The following is a 17,696-nucleotide window of genomic DNA, read 5'->3' as shown; positions in this document are numbered from 1 at the left end:
TCCCTCCCTCCCCCCAGCTTTCTCTGTAGCAGGTCTGGATGGGATCATTTTGATTACTTCCTAGGCTTTGTTTTAGGACCCTTTTCTGGGACACCTCTCTTTAATATAGTTTTCTGTGGAACATGTTTAGTTCTACTTGTAGAGGGTTTTTTTTTTTTTTTTTTTTTTTTGCTGGTTTTTCTTACCACATCATACTCTCCTCCTCTCCTCCCTCTTCAACTCTGCTTTTCTATTTCAATTACATGAATTCCTTCTCTTTAACCAACTTCTAGTTTTTTAAAAATAAGTTTGGTGGCCCACAAGATAGCTCAGCTGGTAAATGCCTGCCGACCCTGCTGACGCTCCAAGGACCCACAGTGAAAGGAAAGAATCAACTTCACGGAGTTGTCCTCTGGCCGTCACATAACTACATCCCCATATACACTTCAAATACATTGCTTATGTTATGCTTCCCTGTGGCACGTTCACAATGAGAATTAATTTTAAACTTCTAAAAGTTAAATAAGGGTTGGAGAGATGGCTCAGCGGTTAAGAGCACTGATTGTTCTTCCAAAGGTTCTGAGTTCAAATCCCAGCAACCACATGGTGGCTCGCAACCATCTTTAATGGGATCTGATGTCTTCTTCTGGTGTATATGAAGACAGCCACACTGTACTCATAAAAATAAATAAATCATTTTTTAAAAAAGTTAAAAAACGGTTGTCTGGCTTGGTGAATAAAAATTTCCTATACAACCATGACGATCTGCGTTCAAATCCTCAGAACCCACCTAAAAGCCAGGTGTAGTAGTCAGAGTGTCTCTGATGGCAGTGCCCTTAGGAGAGCAGGCAGTCCTTGCGAGCTTGTGCCCCTAACCTGGCAAGTGTGGTGGGAAGACAACGAAGAGAACCTGTCTCACAAAAGTTGGATTTTTTGAGATTATCATCTGACCTCCAGATGCGTGCCATGGTGCGTGTACCTTCACTTTGAGAAATAAAACGGGAATGACTGCCCTTTTCCTGTGTGTTTGTATAGGTTCCACTGCAGCTAAGGCTTATGGTGCCTCAAAGCCATTTGGAAAACCTGCCGGAACTGGCCTGCTGCAGCCTTCAAGTGGGACACAGTCCAAAGTGGTGCCCATCGCCAGCCTCACCCCGTACCAGTCCAAGTGAGTTGTTGCTCGGGACCAGCGTGGGGCTCCTCACAAATGGTCCAGGACATTGCTGTGTGCTCACGTGTGACTTGGGTGTAAACTCAGGTCACCAGCTCATAGGATGTGCTCCTTGCTTTTCTAAGAAGGATACAGATTATGACACCCTTTGGGACTTTTATCAGAAAGAATGGCAAAAGCAGCATTCTGTCATAGCCTGAAGGGGTTTCACTATTTTTTAAATTTTAGAGCTTAAAAATATTTACTGCTTAAAGAGTTATTTGGTAGGCTTAAGAATAAAAGGACTGGAGCCGGGCGTGGTGGCGCACGCCTTTAATCCCAGCACTCGGGAGGCAGAGGCAGGCGGATTTCTGAGTTCGAGGCCAGCCTGGTCTACAAAGTGAGTTCCAGGACAGCCAGGGCTATACAGAGAAACCCTGTTTCAGGGGGGAAGAAAAAAAAAAAGAATAAAAGGACTGTATGTTGCATGTTTGCACGCGCACGTATGCTAATTCACATTTCATCTCATATAAGTAGATGACTTTTGGTCCAAAACTTGTTACCGTGGTTTAATTTGGCCAAGATAATCTGTCCTGTTTGTATTAAACACATTAATATGCCATAGACATGGATTTCTTTGATATTACTTTTTCCCATTAAAAATTAATTAAAACATTGAACATTAGTGGGCTTTTTTTTTCCTCTAGAATTCTTTAAGCTATGTCCTATTTATCCTGCAATGCTTGGTGAAATAGGGGAGATAATTCCCCCTGTCAAATTGTAAGTAAGGAAACCAGTATATCAACTTTGAGGAGAGACGCCAGGCCAGGGTTTTGGGTCTGGGAACTCCTTTTATGGTAGACGCTCTCTCAGGTCAGACCATTTGAGGGTCTTTCTTTCGGTGGCCCATGAAAAAATACCGTGCTTTGTAGCCTTGTGTTTATGCTTGGGATGCATTAGAAATGTGACAGACATTGGATAGTGATTGTGTCGGCTCCTGTAATTGAAAATAGTGGCAAACTATAATTGCTAGTATAACTGCAGTTTTCCCTTGGAACCTTTCATTAAAGGGATATTGTTGCCTTGGTGATGTTTTTTGAGGAAGGAAGAGGGCTTATAGATTTACTTATTTGACAGGAGACTGAGTTAGTGTTAAACTACCTGGTATATTTTACTGTTTGCTTATTCTGTAAACTGTCAAACCTGTTTGTCATCTTGGGGTTTTAATTAGCTGGATTAAAATACAGCTAACATTGACAGACTGCAGGAGAGAAGAAAGGCCACGGGAAGATGATTTCCTGCTTATCTTTATTCCGAGTGAGAGAGACTCCAAACACTAATGTTGTCTGGTTTTTAGGTGGACTATTTGTGCCCGTGTCACCAACAAAAGTCAGATCCGCACCTGGAGTAATTCCCGGGGGGAAGGAAAGCTTTTCTCTCTAGAACTTGTGGATGAAAGCGTGAGTATGTGCCATTCCATTTGGGAAGCTGCTGACCTCCTGGACTTGGGTGGGGCTCAGCTCCAAGGAGCATGGCGGTCATTGTGGCTTTCCTTCTGTTGGAGACCTTTGATGCTATCTGGGGCACAGGGCCAGACATGAGATAACATGCTCCTAAAGGGAAGCGTCTGTAGCAATACTGATTGGTGGACTGTAAATAGTCTCCGTCTGCAGAGACTGCAGCGCTCTAATTACATTGCTAGGGGCACAGCTGAAGCCCTGGGGTGATACCTGCCGAGCAGGGCGCTTGCCTCCAGCAGAAGGAGCAGCAGCTACTCAGCTTTAACTAGTCTGCGGGGAGGGCTTCTGATCCTTTATACTCACTAGGCAAAGCAAAATGCAGGGGCCAGAGAGAGGCTCAGCAGTTAAGAGCACTCGCTGTTCTTTGAGAGGACCTGGGCTCAATTCTCAGCACCAACAGAGTAGCGCATAACCAACTGTGACTCCAGTATCAGTGATCCAGTACCTCTCCTGGTCACTTCATGCATCAGACACTCAAGTGATGCTCATACATGCTGGTAAAACATCCACACACGTAAAATAAGCCATGGTGCTGGGTAGGGCAAAGCTTTGGGGCTCTCTCCCCCTCTTCTTCCTCTTGTCACGGTGTAGCACAGCAGATATCTTAACTGTGATGGCAGATTCAGTATCAGAAACTAATTTCCTGCAGCTTGTCTGGGTAAGATTTTAGCCATTTAGTTAAGTTTCTTATCCATCTGTAACATATTGCCTGACAGAAAAGTAACAGTGCAATCAGCTTGAAAGCATGACTTGTTGGAACATTTTTGGCACCAGCTCCTGACTGTGAAGTAAGCCTTAGGTTGCGGGCGTGAGGAAGACTGCTGAATCATTGGAGTTCAGCACGCCTTCCTGTGGGCTTCCAGCCCATCACTCGGGACCCAGAACCTTAGGTTTTCATTATCGGAATATTAAGCTATTCCTTCTAGAAATGTTTTGATAAGATGTAAGAATTATTTTAGTGTGTGTGCACGCACACGTGTGCAAAGGCTGGAGAACAACTTGGTGAGGCGATTGTCTTCTCCATCCCGAGGGTTCCGGGATTGAACTAGGGTGGCCAGGTTTGCACAGGAAGCACCTTTGCCTCCCAGATCATCTCGAGGCTCCCTCGTTTTATGTGTTAACTTACAACTGTAGGCTCGCGTGGCTGAGCTGCTTTTGTTTTACCAGAGCTGATGGCTTGAAAATGTAACTGTGTGTGTGGGATTCTGCAATGTCTGCAGCCCTGTGAGGGTCTCTTTACCCTTGGACTGTTGCTCCAAGGATGTTGTCTAACTGTCCAAACGGCCTGTTCTCGCTGTTGAGAGCGAGGGCCTAGCAGCGCAGTTCTAATGTGCTCTCCCTTGCTTCTGCAGGGTGAAATCAGAGCTACTGCTTTCAATGAGCAGGTGGACAAGTTCTTTCCCATTATTGAAGTGAACAAGGTAAGAAGACAGTGTTGAGTCAGAGCTGACAGGCTGAGCGGTGAGAGCCATGAGCACAGTTTGGAAGGCTGCATTGCGGGGCGGGCTTTGATGGACTGAGTAGCTTGCCCTGACTTGGCCTCTTTTGCAGGTGTATTACTTCTCAAAGGGCACCCTGAAGATTGCTAACAAACAGTTCTCAGCTGTTAAAAATGACTATGAGATGACCTTCAATAATGAGACTTCTGTCCTTCCCTGTGAAGATGGCCATCACTTACCCACAGTTCAGTTTGATTTCACAGGGATCGGTGACCTAGAGAGCAAGGCTAAAGATGCACTAGTAGGTGCGTCCAGGGTTGAGGGCAAAGAGTGGTGATTTTTGTCTCCAGTGTTTGGGGTGATGCGTAACTAGCATGCTTGCCTTTCGTCCCTGGCCGTGTTTTAAGAGGAGCCTTGATGTGAGCTCTTTGTTTCAGACATCATTGGAATCTGCAAGAGCTATGAAGATTCAATTAAAATCACAGTGAAGGCGAACAACAGAGAAGTTGCTAAGAGAAATATCTATTTGATGGACATGTCAGGGAAGGTGGTGACCACAACGCTGTGGGGAGAAGATGTGAGTCCTTGCACTGAGCAGAGTCCTGTGGGCGGGGCTTTAGCTCAGAGAGTTGTGCTATCCAGTAAGTTTTTGAAGACCTTCGCTTGTGTGAGATGATCGGTTATTGCAGCTTCTCGTAGTGCAATGTTCCTTCCCGAGTGTGAGGTCTGTCTTACTGAGCCCACAGACATTGACTGACTCTTCTCCATAAAGCCATCCTGTACGATATTCTTGTCAGTGACGTTTGCGTGCGTTTGATTTGCAGGCTGACAAGTTTGACGGCTCTCGGCAGCCCGTGATGGCCATCAAAGGAGCCCGAGTCTCTGACTTCGGTGGACGGAGCCTCTCGGTCCTCTCATCCAGCACTGTCATTGTGAATCCTGACATCCCAGAGGCCTATAAGCTTCGTGGCTGGTAGGTTTTGTGCAACTCAGCTCAGGGGTTATCTGTGCTCAGGCTTTGGGAAGAGCTGGACACTGTCAGCACGTGGACTGCTGCCAAGCTGTTTTGCCAAGCCTTTGCTATTGAGTGGAGTGGTTCCTGTACTTCTTGGAGGCATTATGTCTTCTGAGATGGTGGCCTGAAAGCCCTCTTAAACTAACAAACCCATGATCCCCTAATGAACATAGAGAGCCAGAGAAAGCAATTAGAATCTAAGTGCTGCGTGCTGACCTTGATCCCGCCAGGTACAGCAAGGCTTTAACAGCTGCGCGCTGAAGAACAGTGCTGAGAGCATCTTCAGTTTGCACTGTGGGCAGCTGATGTGGGGGTAGAATGTACTTTCTTACTCTGCTGAGTCTCTGGAGCTGGTCACATCTTCTGTTGTGTTGTCACTGGACTCGGATAAAGCACAGTGAGAACAATGGACTCTTTGTTGCCTGTACCTTGTTATTCCCAAAGCACTCAGGAGATGAGGAGAGCTTGTTAGAACCTCCACACCATATCTAGCTTTTTAAGGCATTAAACTCTGCCTTGGAAGAGCACTTCACCCTGAGGGTGTTGTGTAGAAGGATTGAGGTGGTCAAAGAAAATACTTTACCTAGTCCAAGCTTAAGGAAATTGTATAGCTGTAGTACAGGGTGGGCATGTGTGGTTTCCAGCTGTGTCTTAGATAGAGTTTAGGGGACTCAAGAAAAACAGCTCATATTTCACGCTCCTCATTTCTGTTTTGAGTCTGATATAAACCAATAACAATATTCAATACTTAGAGCATCCATCTGGGGTGTCTTGTCACTTAAGGCATCCTCAGTGGTGTGGGTCTGGCTGTGTAACTGTGCTGATAGCTAGCGTTGCATCGTAGGACAGAATTCTGTAGTAGTCTGACCAGAGACAGCCATGGCATTGGTCTGGTTTGTTGGTTGGTTTTTCTCCCAGACTCTGAGCACAACTCCAGGTTAATTGTGTGTGTCTACATTAAGGTGTTCATATTTCACTGTCAGTAACTGTGATTACAGAAATCACAAACAGGCATGTCTGTTCCCCGAACAAAATACCCTGTCATTGATCTACAAGTTCAGTATACCCCCCCTACCCAGGCAAGGATTAGCGATCTTTAGATCTTGGCTCTAAGAGAGTGGACCTTTTACTATAAGAGGGGCTGCCTGTCTCCTGATGAGCCGTCTTTGGTGGCCCATGCCTGTGTGAAGTTAAACTTGAGCGGCTAGTAGTGGTGAGACAGATTTATGGACCTTGTCCTCTGACGGATGTGACTGCTTGCCTGACAGGATGAGGAGGTGATTGTCTGTGTGTGGGCAGCTTTAGTTACCACCACTTGTGTAGTTGAGGTGTTTTCATCTCAGGCTCACTGTCCTCTGCCACTAGCCTGTCCTTGCTACCTTCTCCCTGGCCTCTTCCTTCAGATTAGCCAAGAGATGGTCAAGAAGTATAATCAATTTTAATAATAATTTCATATAAATGAATGTAACCTTGATATTTCCATAAACAAATTCTCACTGAGAATGTGCAAATATCTAACAGCAGATAATGCCTTCTGATTGAGTTCTATAACTGACTGGGCTTAAAAGATTTTCTCCCATGAAAACATTTTTGGCAGACTCATGAAACAAAAATGTCCCTTTTCATCTGGTTCATTTTGGTGATTGGGGTGAAGGCTTGAGGCCTGGGGGGAGGGGGGGTGCCAGTGTGGCTTGCTGTTGCTGCCTTTGTTCGTGGCTGCTGTCAGTGTGAGCCCAGTTTGGGGAAAGGGTCTGTGGTACTTTGACACTGTTTGTCTGACCTTGCGGGTGGAGGGTGAGGGGCATGGAAGGACACGAGATGGAAGGAACAACGGCATTGCATTTCTTGAGTGGACTAGGTGTGCTGGGACCCAGGTGAGAGCCGAGGGGGGCGCAGCTCGGGGCTGGTGCATTCACACAGCACATTTGAGAAGGATGTGAAGTTCCTGTCAGCAGTACCTTTGTTTCTTTCTCCCCTAGGTTTGACTCAGAAGGACAGACCTTAGATGGTGTCTCCATCTCTGACCACAGGAGTGGAGGGGCCGGAGGGAGCAACACCAACTGGAAAACTTTGCATGAGGCTAAATCCGAGAACCTGGGCCAGGGAGACAAGGTACCTTGCACCCCTCGCTCCAGGCACCCAGAGAACGGCAGAGGCTTGAGTTTTCACACCTGTTTCCTAGTGCCAGGTCAGGGCTGTGTCCTTACCTGGGACCTCAGAGGCCTGCTCCAGGGCACCACGTTGCTGCTTTCCAGTCACGGCCGGTGTAGAGGGACGTTATGTAGCCTCTGGTGAGAGGCAGAACTGGTGTGAACTTGGATATTGCACAAGTGGTGAGGACCAGGCTTTGCAGTGTAGTGTGAACCCACCTCAGGTCCGTGTTGGGTTTTGAACAGACTGTAATTCCTGCTGCCATGCCACAGGCTGGCTCGCTCTGGTATTTCATTTCAGTTGCATCTTCCATTTCAATGTGTGCTCAGTGATCCTCTTCCTTTTTTTTTTTTTAATTAAAGATTTATTTATTTATTTATTTATTTATTTTATGTAAGTGCACCGTAGCCATCTTCAGACACTCCAGAAGAGGGCCTCAGATATTATTACAGATGGTTGTGAGCCACCATGTAGTTGCTGGGATTTGAACTCATGACCTTCAGAAGAGCAGTCAGTGCTCTTAACCACTGAGCCATCTCTCCAGCCCAGTGATCCTCTTCCTACCTTGGTCTAACCTGCGTTCTCTTGGATATTTGAATCATTTATTTCTATTGTATTCCCGAAATATCACTCGCCGCTGCTCCGTCATTGTCCTCGTATACAATATAGGTTTTCTTCCTCACCGTCTCATTTCACTGTGTGCCCGATCCATCACTGTCATCCACAGCAACTTATAATGCTATCACAGGACATCTTGAGAATTAAACATCAGCTAGACTCTCGGTTTCTTCTCACCCAGTTGCTCTCTTAAACTAAAGACAGACAGCAGACAGCCAGGACTGGGCATACAGAACACGTGATGGCACTCAGACTTTTAAATTGGTCTTTGAGTCTGAATCTCACCTGAAAACGCAGAGAAGTTCCTTAGGCATCCTCCTAAAAGCTATTTCTCTACAGCTTCCTCTTTGAATTTTAAGTTAGTTTTTATTTGAGGGTAGAGCATGCATGTTCCACCTCAGTGTATAGAAGTCAAACTCTTCCTTGTGGGTCCCAGGGACCAAACTCAAGTCCACCCAGCTTGGTAGCAAGCACCTTCACCCCTGAGCCAGCATAGTGGCCCGAGGCACCCTGCATATGAGCCAAATGAGTCGCATGTCCCCAAGGTGGTCAGAAGAGGACATCGGATCCCCGGGAACTACAGTTATGGATGTTGTGGGGGCCGGGAAATTAAGCAACCAGCTCTTAACCTCTAACACATCTCTCCACCACCCCCTCTAAGCCTTCTTATGTATTCAGTTCTGTCAAGCTGAGGGTTAAAACCAACCTAGCTTCGTCTCTTTAAATGGCCACATTGTTTTGCTCCTCTGGTACAACCAGTGAGAGCCAGGCATAGTGGCAAATGCCTTTAATCCCAACACTTGGGAGGCAAGCGGGTCTCTGAATTTGATAACAGCTGGTCTGTATAGAGAGCGCTACAACAGCCAGGGCTACACAGTGAGACCCTGGGTGGAGGTCTGGGGGCAGGGTAGGTAGCCTATTTTTGAATTCAGGCTAGATCTGGATTTTGTAGTTATTTGACATGATTGAGCATAAACCAAAACCTGTGCAGAGTTCAGAGGCAAAGAGGGCATCGACCCCTTCCATGACTTAGCTCCTTGCTGGCTTACTTAACCAGAGATTTTTCCATTTAGAAGATCTCAGTCGTGGGTAATTTTGCATTCTCTTAAACGCATTTAGTCCAAGAATTGCCTGTCAAGCCTGTGAGCTGGCTGGCTGTTACTGTCAGTAAGATTTTATTGGCTCACCTTCTGTCTTCAGGTTGTCTGTGGGTTGTCCTGCCCCACAGACAGGTTGAGGAGTGGCAGTAGAGACTGACTGAATGGCTCATTGGGCCTAAAAGGTTTTTCTGGCTTTTGTCTCGGGGAAAAACTTACTGGTCCCTAAAGATAAGGGTAGGCATCACCGTCTTGTAAATAATGCTTGGCCAGCAAGGGGACTCAGTGAGTAAAGGCACTGCCACCAAGCCTGACAGCCTGAGTTCCTCTCCCTCACTCACATGGTGATGGGAGATCACCGACTCCCACAGGTTGATTTCTAGCCTGCACACGCATGCTGTGGCTTATATGAATACATGCAAAACCACTACATGCACACTGAATCATTACATGTAGTGTCGAGATAACTCAGCTGTTAAAGGCACTTTTCCTGCTATCTTGGAACCTGAGTTCCCCAAACGCCACAGTAGGAGGAGAGAACGGACTCCTGAGAGCTGTCCTCTGACCTGCACACATGTGCACACTGCACACAGTCATATACATATGAACATCATACACACTGATACACATATGTAACAAGTAATAACTATAAATAAATAAAAAGAATTGGGACAGGCGCTGATGGCACACGCCTTTAATCCTAGCGCTTGGGAGGCAGAGGCAGGCGGATTTCTGAGTTTGAGGCCAGCCTGGTGAGTTCTAGCTAGTGAGCCTCTGTCTCCAAAAAGGAAAAAGTGAGGTGCATGAGTGCTGGTTTGTTACCTCTTTGGGTTCTGCATGTAGCACGTGTGATTTCTGAAACCACAGGGTTAGTGATTTCTCCATATCGCTCTTGAGCGTGGGAACTAGAATGTACATGCGCTCACCACTTGCAAGGAAGAGCAGCTTTGAGTTTACCTGTTCCAGACCTGTGTTGCTTGCTGATGGCGGTCTTCCTTTTCGCCTGCAGGCGGACTATTTCAGCACTGTGGCAGCGGTGGTGTTTCTTCGCAAAGAGAACTGTATGTACCAGGCCTGCCCAACCCAGGACTGCAATAAGAAAGTGATTGACCAGCAGAATGGGTTGTACCGCTGTGAGAAGTGTGACCGGGAATTTCCCAATTTCAAATACCGCATGATCTTATCGGTAAGTAGTGTGGACTGTGAGAAGCCTACGATGCTCATGGACTGACTGTCATGGGTGAGACCCTTGGGGGTGTGGTCGAGCCCTGGTGGTTTGTGGTGAGGAAATCACAGATACGCCTGGGCTGCAGGGCTTGCTGCTGCTTTGTAAATAAGGAAGGCTTTGCCCTGCTGGACAGCAGTCACTTACACTGAACATGGCAGCATATGTCTGTAACCCCAGCACTTGTTACGGGGTAAGGGAGACACAGGAGGAGTTCAGGGCCAGCTGTGGCTGCACAGTAAGTATGCGGGCAGATCGGGCTACGTTATTTGCTGTCTCAAAAAACTAAAAGATGTCAAGCATGGTGAGAAGGAGGAGGAGAGAGAGGAACCCACTATTACCATGGAGGCTCATTAAAAACTTGCAGTGCGAAGCCTTTCGCATCAGGAGGGAACAGCTCTGTCTGATGCTCCTGCATCTACGGAAGTTTACTTGGCCCATCTCCCAAGGTCTAAACTCACACCTCTAGCAGATTGAGTTCGACCACATTTTAAGCTTCTTCCTGTGGCATAAAACTGGCATAGCATTACCTGCATATAGCAGGGCTAGCACGGCCCAGCCTCCCTTAAGTGTGCTCAGAGCATTTGCGTAGCCTACTACACTTGGTCAGAATCACCTAACACATAGCCCACTTTATGATAAAGGTATTGAGTGGCTCCTGTAATTCGTTGGATACCATACTAAAAGTGAAACACGGGGTGACCGGAAGTGGATACTTCCTCATAAGGAGGAACCGTTAACCAAAGAGTCGGCTGTGTGTGGCGGCAATGTCATTTCTCCCTTGGAAGTTACTTTAAGTAGGAAAAGATAATCTTCCCTCCTCCTTGGAGTGTCTTCCTTGTGTTATTTATTCACTGAAATAATAGAGTTGTGTTTTTTAGGCAAATATTGCAGATTTTCAGGAGAACCAGTGGGTGACGTGTTTCCAGGAGTCTGCAGAGGCCATCCTTGGACAGAACACTATGTACCTTGGGGAACTCAAAGAGAAGGTTGGCTTTGTGTTTGTCTGCGCTTTGATAGTGCTCGCCTTATGCCACTGAGCTGTTGAATGCTTGCTTTGGGTGTGGTGGATGCGTGCACTGAGTGAGAACTTACCTTTGTCTGTTCTGTATGTATCTGGTGTGAGGTGATGCGTCAGGGAATACAGTGCATTGCACAGAAGCACAAGCCACCTTTGCCCCATCCGCATCGCTGTTTTTTGTTTGTTTGTTTGTTTTACGTCAGAGCTGGTGTACTTCCGGTCACTCTGGAGCTACGGGGTGTCTCCTGAAGTGGCTCACAGGTTGGGTGTGCTTCAGCCTTCTAAACACCTTTTAGGAAAGTGGAGTCAAAGCTTGAAGTAAAAAAAAGAAACGCAAGTGCATATCCGGGCACTTGCTGTTTGGGGTTGTCAGGTGAAGGTCATAGGAAGCCACTTTGGTGTGAAGGGAAGACTTCATTTTGCCTTGATGGTTGCTGTCTGTTGTCCCAGCACTTGGGTGGAAGCAGGAGGTTCACTCAGACCTCCAGGCCAGCTAGTGTCCACAGTGAGTTCAAAGCTAGCCTGGACTGCATAGCCAGATCCTGTCTCAAAAATATATACGTTACAGTAAACAGATGAATTGGGACCCTTGGGGGGCCTCAGTGAGTGAAGCCCTTGCCAAGTAAATCTGACCACCAGAGTTCCATCCCTGGGACCCCTGCAACCCCTGCGACCCCTGGGGCGGTGGAAGGAGAGGACCTGCTCCATGAGGTTGGCCTCTGACCTCCACGTATGCGCCTGGCATGCACACCACACAGTCAAAACAAACAAACATTAAATAACTAACTTCACCTTTACTCATTTGCCTTCTTATACACTAGATTTATTTAATGCAGAGTAGCAATTATGCCAAACATAAGAAAGATACTAGCTAAGGTAAAAAATAAAAAATAGACTAGTTAGTAAAAGCCGTGTTTTCTCGGCCATGGGGATTGGTACCTGCATACAGTGTCCTTCCCTCCATCCCTCCATATCGCTTGGATGCATGCAGAGGCCACGGAGGAGGAGCTTTTGCCATTGTTTCCTGCACTTTCCTTTCTTTTTCTGCCCTCCACGCTGTTTAAATCACCCACGAGGTCTTAGCAGATAGTCAGTCCGAGAAGTCCTTCCACACAGATAGCTGGAATTGACTTTTAAAGTACAGTTTGCCTTTTATCTGTCTTGCCTGGCCCTCTGTTTTCATATCAGATTTTCAGGCTTGGGCAGCCTTTCAGGATTTTTTTATGAGCTTATTATAGTTGGCTGTTCTTGGTGCTGGTGAGGACACACAAGGCTTCCCTCAGGGACTGTGCTGCTCTGGGGGCCTGCAGCCATGCTTCCCTGACCCCAAAGAGCAGTGGCGTCTGCTTTAAGGTTTTTTTAAGATTTAACATATTTTCGTTTACATGTTGAAAATACAAAGAATGTTTTATTTTGTTTTGTTTTTTTCTCAAATGGCATCTACTGAAAGAAGGCTGTATGATAAAGCTGTTTCCATAACCATCTACCTGCAGGCTACTTAGCTTATATGAACTGTTAGTTTTATATATAGTTGAAGTTCATACTTTTTTTGGTATTTTTTCTTTGGTTTGGTTTCGGGCCCAAGTGTCCCAGTGGTATCACCCACACACCCCCAAATCAAAATCCAGCTTTGAAAAAAAGTTACATCTCTGTGAGTTAGAGGCCAGCCTGGTCTACAGAGTGAGTTCCAGGATAGCCAGGGCTACACAGAGAAACCCTGTCTTGAAAAGCAAACAAAAAATTACCAAAAAAAGAAAAAAAAAGTAACCAGGCCGGGTGTAGTGGTGCACGCCTTTAATCCCAGCACTTGGGAGGCAGAGGCAGGCGGATTTCTGAGTTCGAGGCCAGCCTGGTCTACAAAGTGAGTTCCAAGACAGCCAGTGCTACCCAGAGAAACCCTGTCTCAAAAAAACAAAACAAAACAAAAAAAAGTAACCAAATCCAAAAGCATTCAAGGATTGGGAAGAAGGTGTTTGTGGCCTTGAGTATATGATAATGTGAACGCTTTTCTTTTTGTTTTGTTTTGAGGCCGGGGTCTCACACTGTAGCCCTGACCAGCCTGTGTGGCCGAGGCCGGCCTCTGTCTTGCTGTGATCCTCTTGCCTTATCTACAGAATACTGTGGTCGCACACTTGCGCCGTTGAGTGTGGCTTTCCCTGGCCTTTTCCAATTATTTTAGTGGAAGTTTTTGTTTTTAACTTTTTGTTTTGTTTTACTTGGCAACAAGTTTTTACTATGTAGACCTGGAACTCACAAAATATCCACCTACAAGCCAGGCGTGGTGGCGCACGCCTTTAATCCCAGCACTCGAGAGGCAGAGGCAGGTGGATTTCTGAGTTCGAGGCCAGCCTGGTCTACAAAGTGAGTTCCAGGACAGCCAGGGCTATACAGAGAAACCCTGTCTCGAAAAAACCAAAAAAAAAAAAATATCCACCTACTTCCCAGTGCTGGAGTTAAAGGCTTGGACCTCCAGGCCCAGCTTCTGCTCCGTTTTTATTTAATTTCGGTACAAATGTTTTACCTGCAGGTATGTGGGGCCGCTTTCCTGCCTGGGGCCTGAAGAGGCCAGGAGAGGCTGTCAGATCCTGGAACTGGGATTCCAGGTGGTTGTGAGTGACCTAGTTGGTGCCAGGAAAGGGCCACCATGTGTGTGTTAACCACTAAGCCATCTCTCCCGCCTCTCCCACCCATTTCCTGATTCATGCTGGGGCTCAGATAGCTTCCCCAACAAGTATTCCAAATTTTAGAAATGTGTTCCTAAGATTACTTAAAATTTTTTATTTGTGGTAAAAGACACATAAACATAGCCATTGTATAGGATTTTTGTAACCATTTTGGATATATACATACACACATATACATACACACACTGGCATTAGCCATATTCATGTCATCAGACCCTAGCTCCACTTTCCATCTCTTCCTGCCCTGAAGCTCTGCCCATTGAGCAGCGTCCTCTGTTCCCTGGCACTGGCACAGGGCTCTGCTTCTGTGAATTTAGTCAAGTCCGTTCTCAGTACCCACAAGTCACCAGCTGAGGTTAGAAGTGTCTGGGGAGTGGGTTGCCTATTACTGGCCGTGTGTGGGTTATTTCTCCCATCGCTGTTCACTGGCCAGGCCCTGTAACGCTCACATGGCACTTACGTTTGGTTTTATAAATAAGCTAGAGGTGATGCCCAGCATACAGGAGGTGTGCGTGGTGTCTGTGTAAACAGCCATGTTACATAACAAGCTTGATTATCCTTGAAATGGGTGTCTGCTGGCGGTGGTTCCCAGGCACAGTAGTGAATGCTGAAGGGAGCACAGTGCTCCTCCAGAAGGAGTTTTGTTTTTTAATAAAATTCTCCTTAAACAGTTTTGTATGATAAGACAACACCCATTAGTCATTCCTCAGTGATTTCAACCCTTCAGGATGACAATTTCTCAGTCTCTTCAGCAGTCTAATGGGCGTTTACCAGTAGTTCCCGTGTGTTGTCTTTTGCAGAACGAGCAGGCGTTTGAGGAGGTTTTCCAGAATGCCAACTTCCGGTCATTTACGTTCAGGATCAGGGTCAAGCTGGAGACCTACAATGTAAGTAAGGTTCCTGGGGCCGAGGGCTGGGAAGTTGCTGTTTGTTGTACCCAGCGGCATTTCAGCTCAGTTAGTTTCCGGGACTTACCCCCGGGGTGAGAGCTGTGGCGGATGTTTGCACTGCCAGGTCTTGTGTGGAAGCCGACTTAGGGAGGAGATGGTCTACAGCTTTCTCTGTTACAGCCTTCAGAGATCTTTGTTGTCTGTGTACTTTCAGAAAATGTTATGTGTGGATTCTTGTTTCCCACAGTTTAGGTTCTAAAACTCAGAATATTAAACAAATAGCAGGCGCTGGTAAAAGTGCCCCACCCGACAAGTGTTTAAGCTAATCCTGATGTCCAGAGCTGCATAGCCATGATGAACCCTGCTTACTGGACAGTCCGTCCCGCCCCGTCTATCTATCCATCTATCCGCTGTCAACCCTCACAGCACCTTCTGTGTTGGAGCTGTTGTTGCAAGCTTTACCAATGGAGAGACAGGCAGAGGCATGCAGAAAGTGACTCTGAACCTAAAGCCATGGAGTGGCAGAGCCGAGAGGCAGACCCAGGCAGTCGGGCTCCTAACCATGCTTGTAAACAGCAGTGCATGTAGTAATTAATTACTAAGCACATGGAAGCATGAAGGCCCCCAGCTAGACTTGTGTGTCCCCAGGTGTCACCCTGTTCTGCCTTTACAGTTTAGTGCAAGGAGACAAGTGGAGGAGGAACTCTGCCGACTCCCCTGCAGCCGCAGTTTGTGCATTTTGAGTTATCACCAGCTTAGTGCCTGTGAGTAGATATTTTGGTTGTTGTAGGCTGGTGTCAGAAAGTCAGGTAGATCAAGGGAGAGTGTAGGGTTTTTCTGTCTTCCTGGGATGGACAGGAATGGTAAAGAACAGAGAAGTAACTTTGCCCAGAGCTGGAGCAGAAGTCACAGTCCCTACTACCACAGAGCTTCTCTAGACGAAAGTGATCGTTCAGGGTGAGTTACCTGTCTGCTCTGGGCCCCCACTGCACCCATAGGAAGACAGCCTACCCCAGGAGGATGCTAGGTCTGAGCACAGGGAACCTAGGATGGGGAAAGGGCCTGTGGAAGAGGATCTGGCCCATCTCCAGGAAGTCACAGCACTTTCTCTCTGAGACTTATAAACTTTCCTTCTTCCTGCTGGACTCATGGAAGCCACTGAAGCAAAGAAAGTCCTCTCCTCCGCTGCACGCCAGGCTCTGCCACTCACAAACAGCTTCTCTCTTTTCTAAAGGATGAATCTCGAATTAAGGCCACTGTGATGGACGTGAAGCCCGTGGACTTCAGAGACTATGGCAGACGGCTGATCGCGAACATCAGGAAGAACATGTGATGGGAGCAAGTACCACTGGTGGCCAGAACGGAAGAGAGAAGAACGGAAATAGAATGGCTTCCTTCCCACCCCATGGGACAGCTCCACAATGAAGATCCTCTAGGGGAGGCTGACAACCCATCTGGGCCCCTCTTGGGACTCACTGATAAGCAAAGACAGTGCGCTCAGAGGGCTGTGTGTGAACCTTCCGCTCCAGTTCTCAGCCGCCGGTAGTGTGGCAGCAGTCCCCTCCTCCTGCCTTCCGGCTTTGTCGGATTTCATGAAATTTTGTTATCTTCAAACAGGAATTATGTCACAAGTCATTAACCCCACTCTGGATAATGAGGCAAATTATGTAACCTGGAGTTTGCTTTTCCAGTGGTGGCACCTTTTTGTCTTGGGTTCCTCCTGGGGGGAGAAGAGTAGGGGAGAACCCAGGTGTTCAGAGGGTGCGTCTGCCTGGCATCAAAGGGTCTATTTTGCAGAGTTACTGCATGGTTGGTTGTTAATGCTTAGAATGGCAACAAGGTAGAATTATTAATCAAAGGCCTATCGTTAATATCTGAATATCCTTCCTTCAGGGTTTGATAGGTTTAATAGACTGAGTCAGATGACTCTGATATTAATCAGAATTGTCTCCTCTGAAGACGGCTGATAAGCACTGGCTTGCTGTCCCCTTGGGGAAAAGCAAACCCCCAAATTGCATAATTCACCTCATTATCCACATGGTGGGGTCAGTTACATGTGACATAATCCCTGTTTGAAGATAACAGAATCCTAGTAAATCCAGCAAAGCCTGAAGACAGAGGTGGCACTGGGACATCCAGGCCGCTACAGAGCATGGCTTGAGTTTGCATCAGTTACCGTTCGGTTGCCAGGCGGACCTATGTACCTTTATTAAAGCCATGTTAAATAGAATTTAAGAAAGAAACCCTTTGTTTCCTTTGCTTTGTTTGAATAAACAGTATATCTTTGTGGATCCTACTTTCTTTGACTGTAAAGGATTCTTGTAACTGGAAAGCAATTAATTAGCCTTCATAATAAATATTCACTAGGGAAAGATGTTAACTCATTACAGACTCGGAGATTAGACTGAGGCCTGGAGATGATTCTCACTAATGTTTGCAACCCTGGAATGCATCTTTAAATGAATGAAAACACAAAAGGAAAGGCGATTGAGCCCAGGAACGCGATGATCTGGCCCCTCGGGGTTGCATTGATGTTTACGCGGCAGCCTAACACCAAGCCAACTCTAAACGTGGAGACCGTGAGCGAGGAAGAAAACAGTCATTATGCTGCGAGGCTTTTCATTCGGCAAGAGCATGCCTGCTCAGTGTGGTCCTAATCATATTAATTATCTCTGGTTGCTGCAGCCCACCTCTTGGCATCTGCTGCACATCTCTGCCAGGATCCAGGCAGCATTGCAGTCCCCCAGCATCTTCAGGCCTGGCCTGTGATGTGTGCACTTCAGCTTGCTGTGGCTTTGTGGTGCCAAGGGGTCACAGCACCCCGTGTTTTAGTTGCTTTTCTTAGTGCTGTGACAGTATCTATGGAAAGCAAGTTACCGGAGGAATGGCTACCACTGGCTCACAGTT

General features: G+C 46.8%; 1 protein-coding gene across 1 annotated transcript in view; it reads left to right on the top strand.

The window, feature by feature from the left end:
* The window catches only part of Rpa1 (replication protein A1), a 48,194-nt gene extending 31,110 nt beyond the window's left edge, over positions 1-17,084 (top strand). Inside the window, exons 7-17 of the mRNA XM_021177355.2 lie at positions 1,015-1,147; positions 2,487-2,589; positions 4,002-4,070; positions 4,201-4,393; positions 4,526-4,665; positions 4,913-5,061; positions 7,083-7,215; positions 9,979-10,155; positions 11,076-11,183; positions 14,700-14,786; positions 16,024-17,084. Coding sequence (XP_021033014.1) covers positions 1,015-1,147; positions 2,487-2,589; positions 4,002-4,070; positions 4,201-4,393; positions 4,526-4,665; positions 4,913-5,061; positions 7,083-7,215; positions 9,979-10,155; positions 11,076-11,183; positions 14,700-14,786; positions 16,024-16,122 — 1,391 coding nt within the window. The 3' untranslated portion in view covers positions 16,123-17,084. The remainder of the gene's footprint in view (positions 1-1,014; positions 1,148-2,486; positions 2,590-4,001; positions 4,071-4,200; positions 4,394-4,525; positions 4,666-4,912; positions 5,062-7,082; positions 7,216-9,978; positions 10,156-11,075; positions 11,184-14,699; positions 14,787-16,023) is intronic.
* The last annotated feature ends 612 nt before the right edge of the window (positions 17,085-17,696 follow it).

This window comes from Mus caroli, chromosome 11, assembly GCF_900094665.2.
Source record: "Mus caroli chromosome 11, CAROLI_EIJ_v1.1, whole genome shotgun sequence".
NCBI lineage: Eukaryota > Metazoa > Chordata > Mammalia > Rodentia > Muridae > Mus > Mus caroli.
This window is presented reverse-complemented; position numbering and strand designations above follow the sequence as displayed.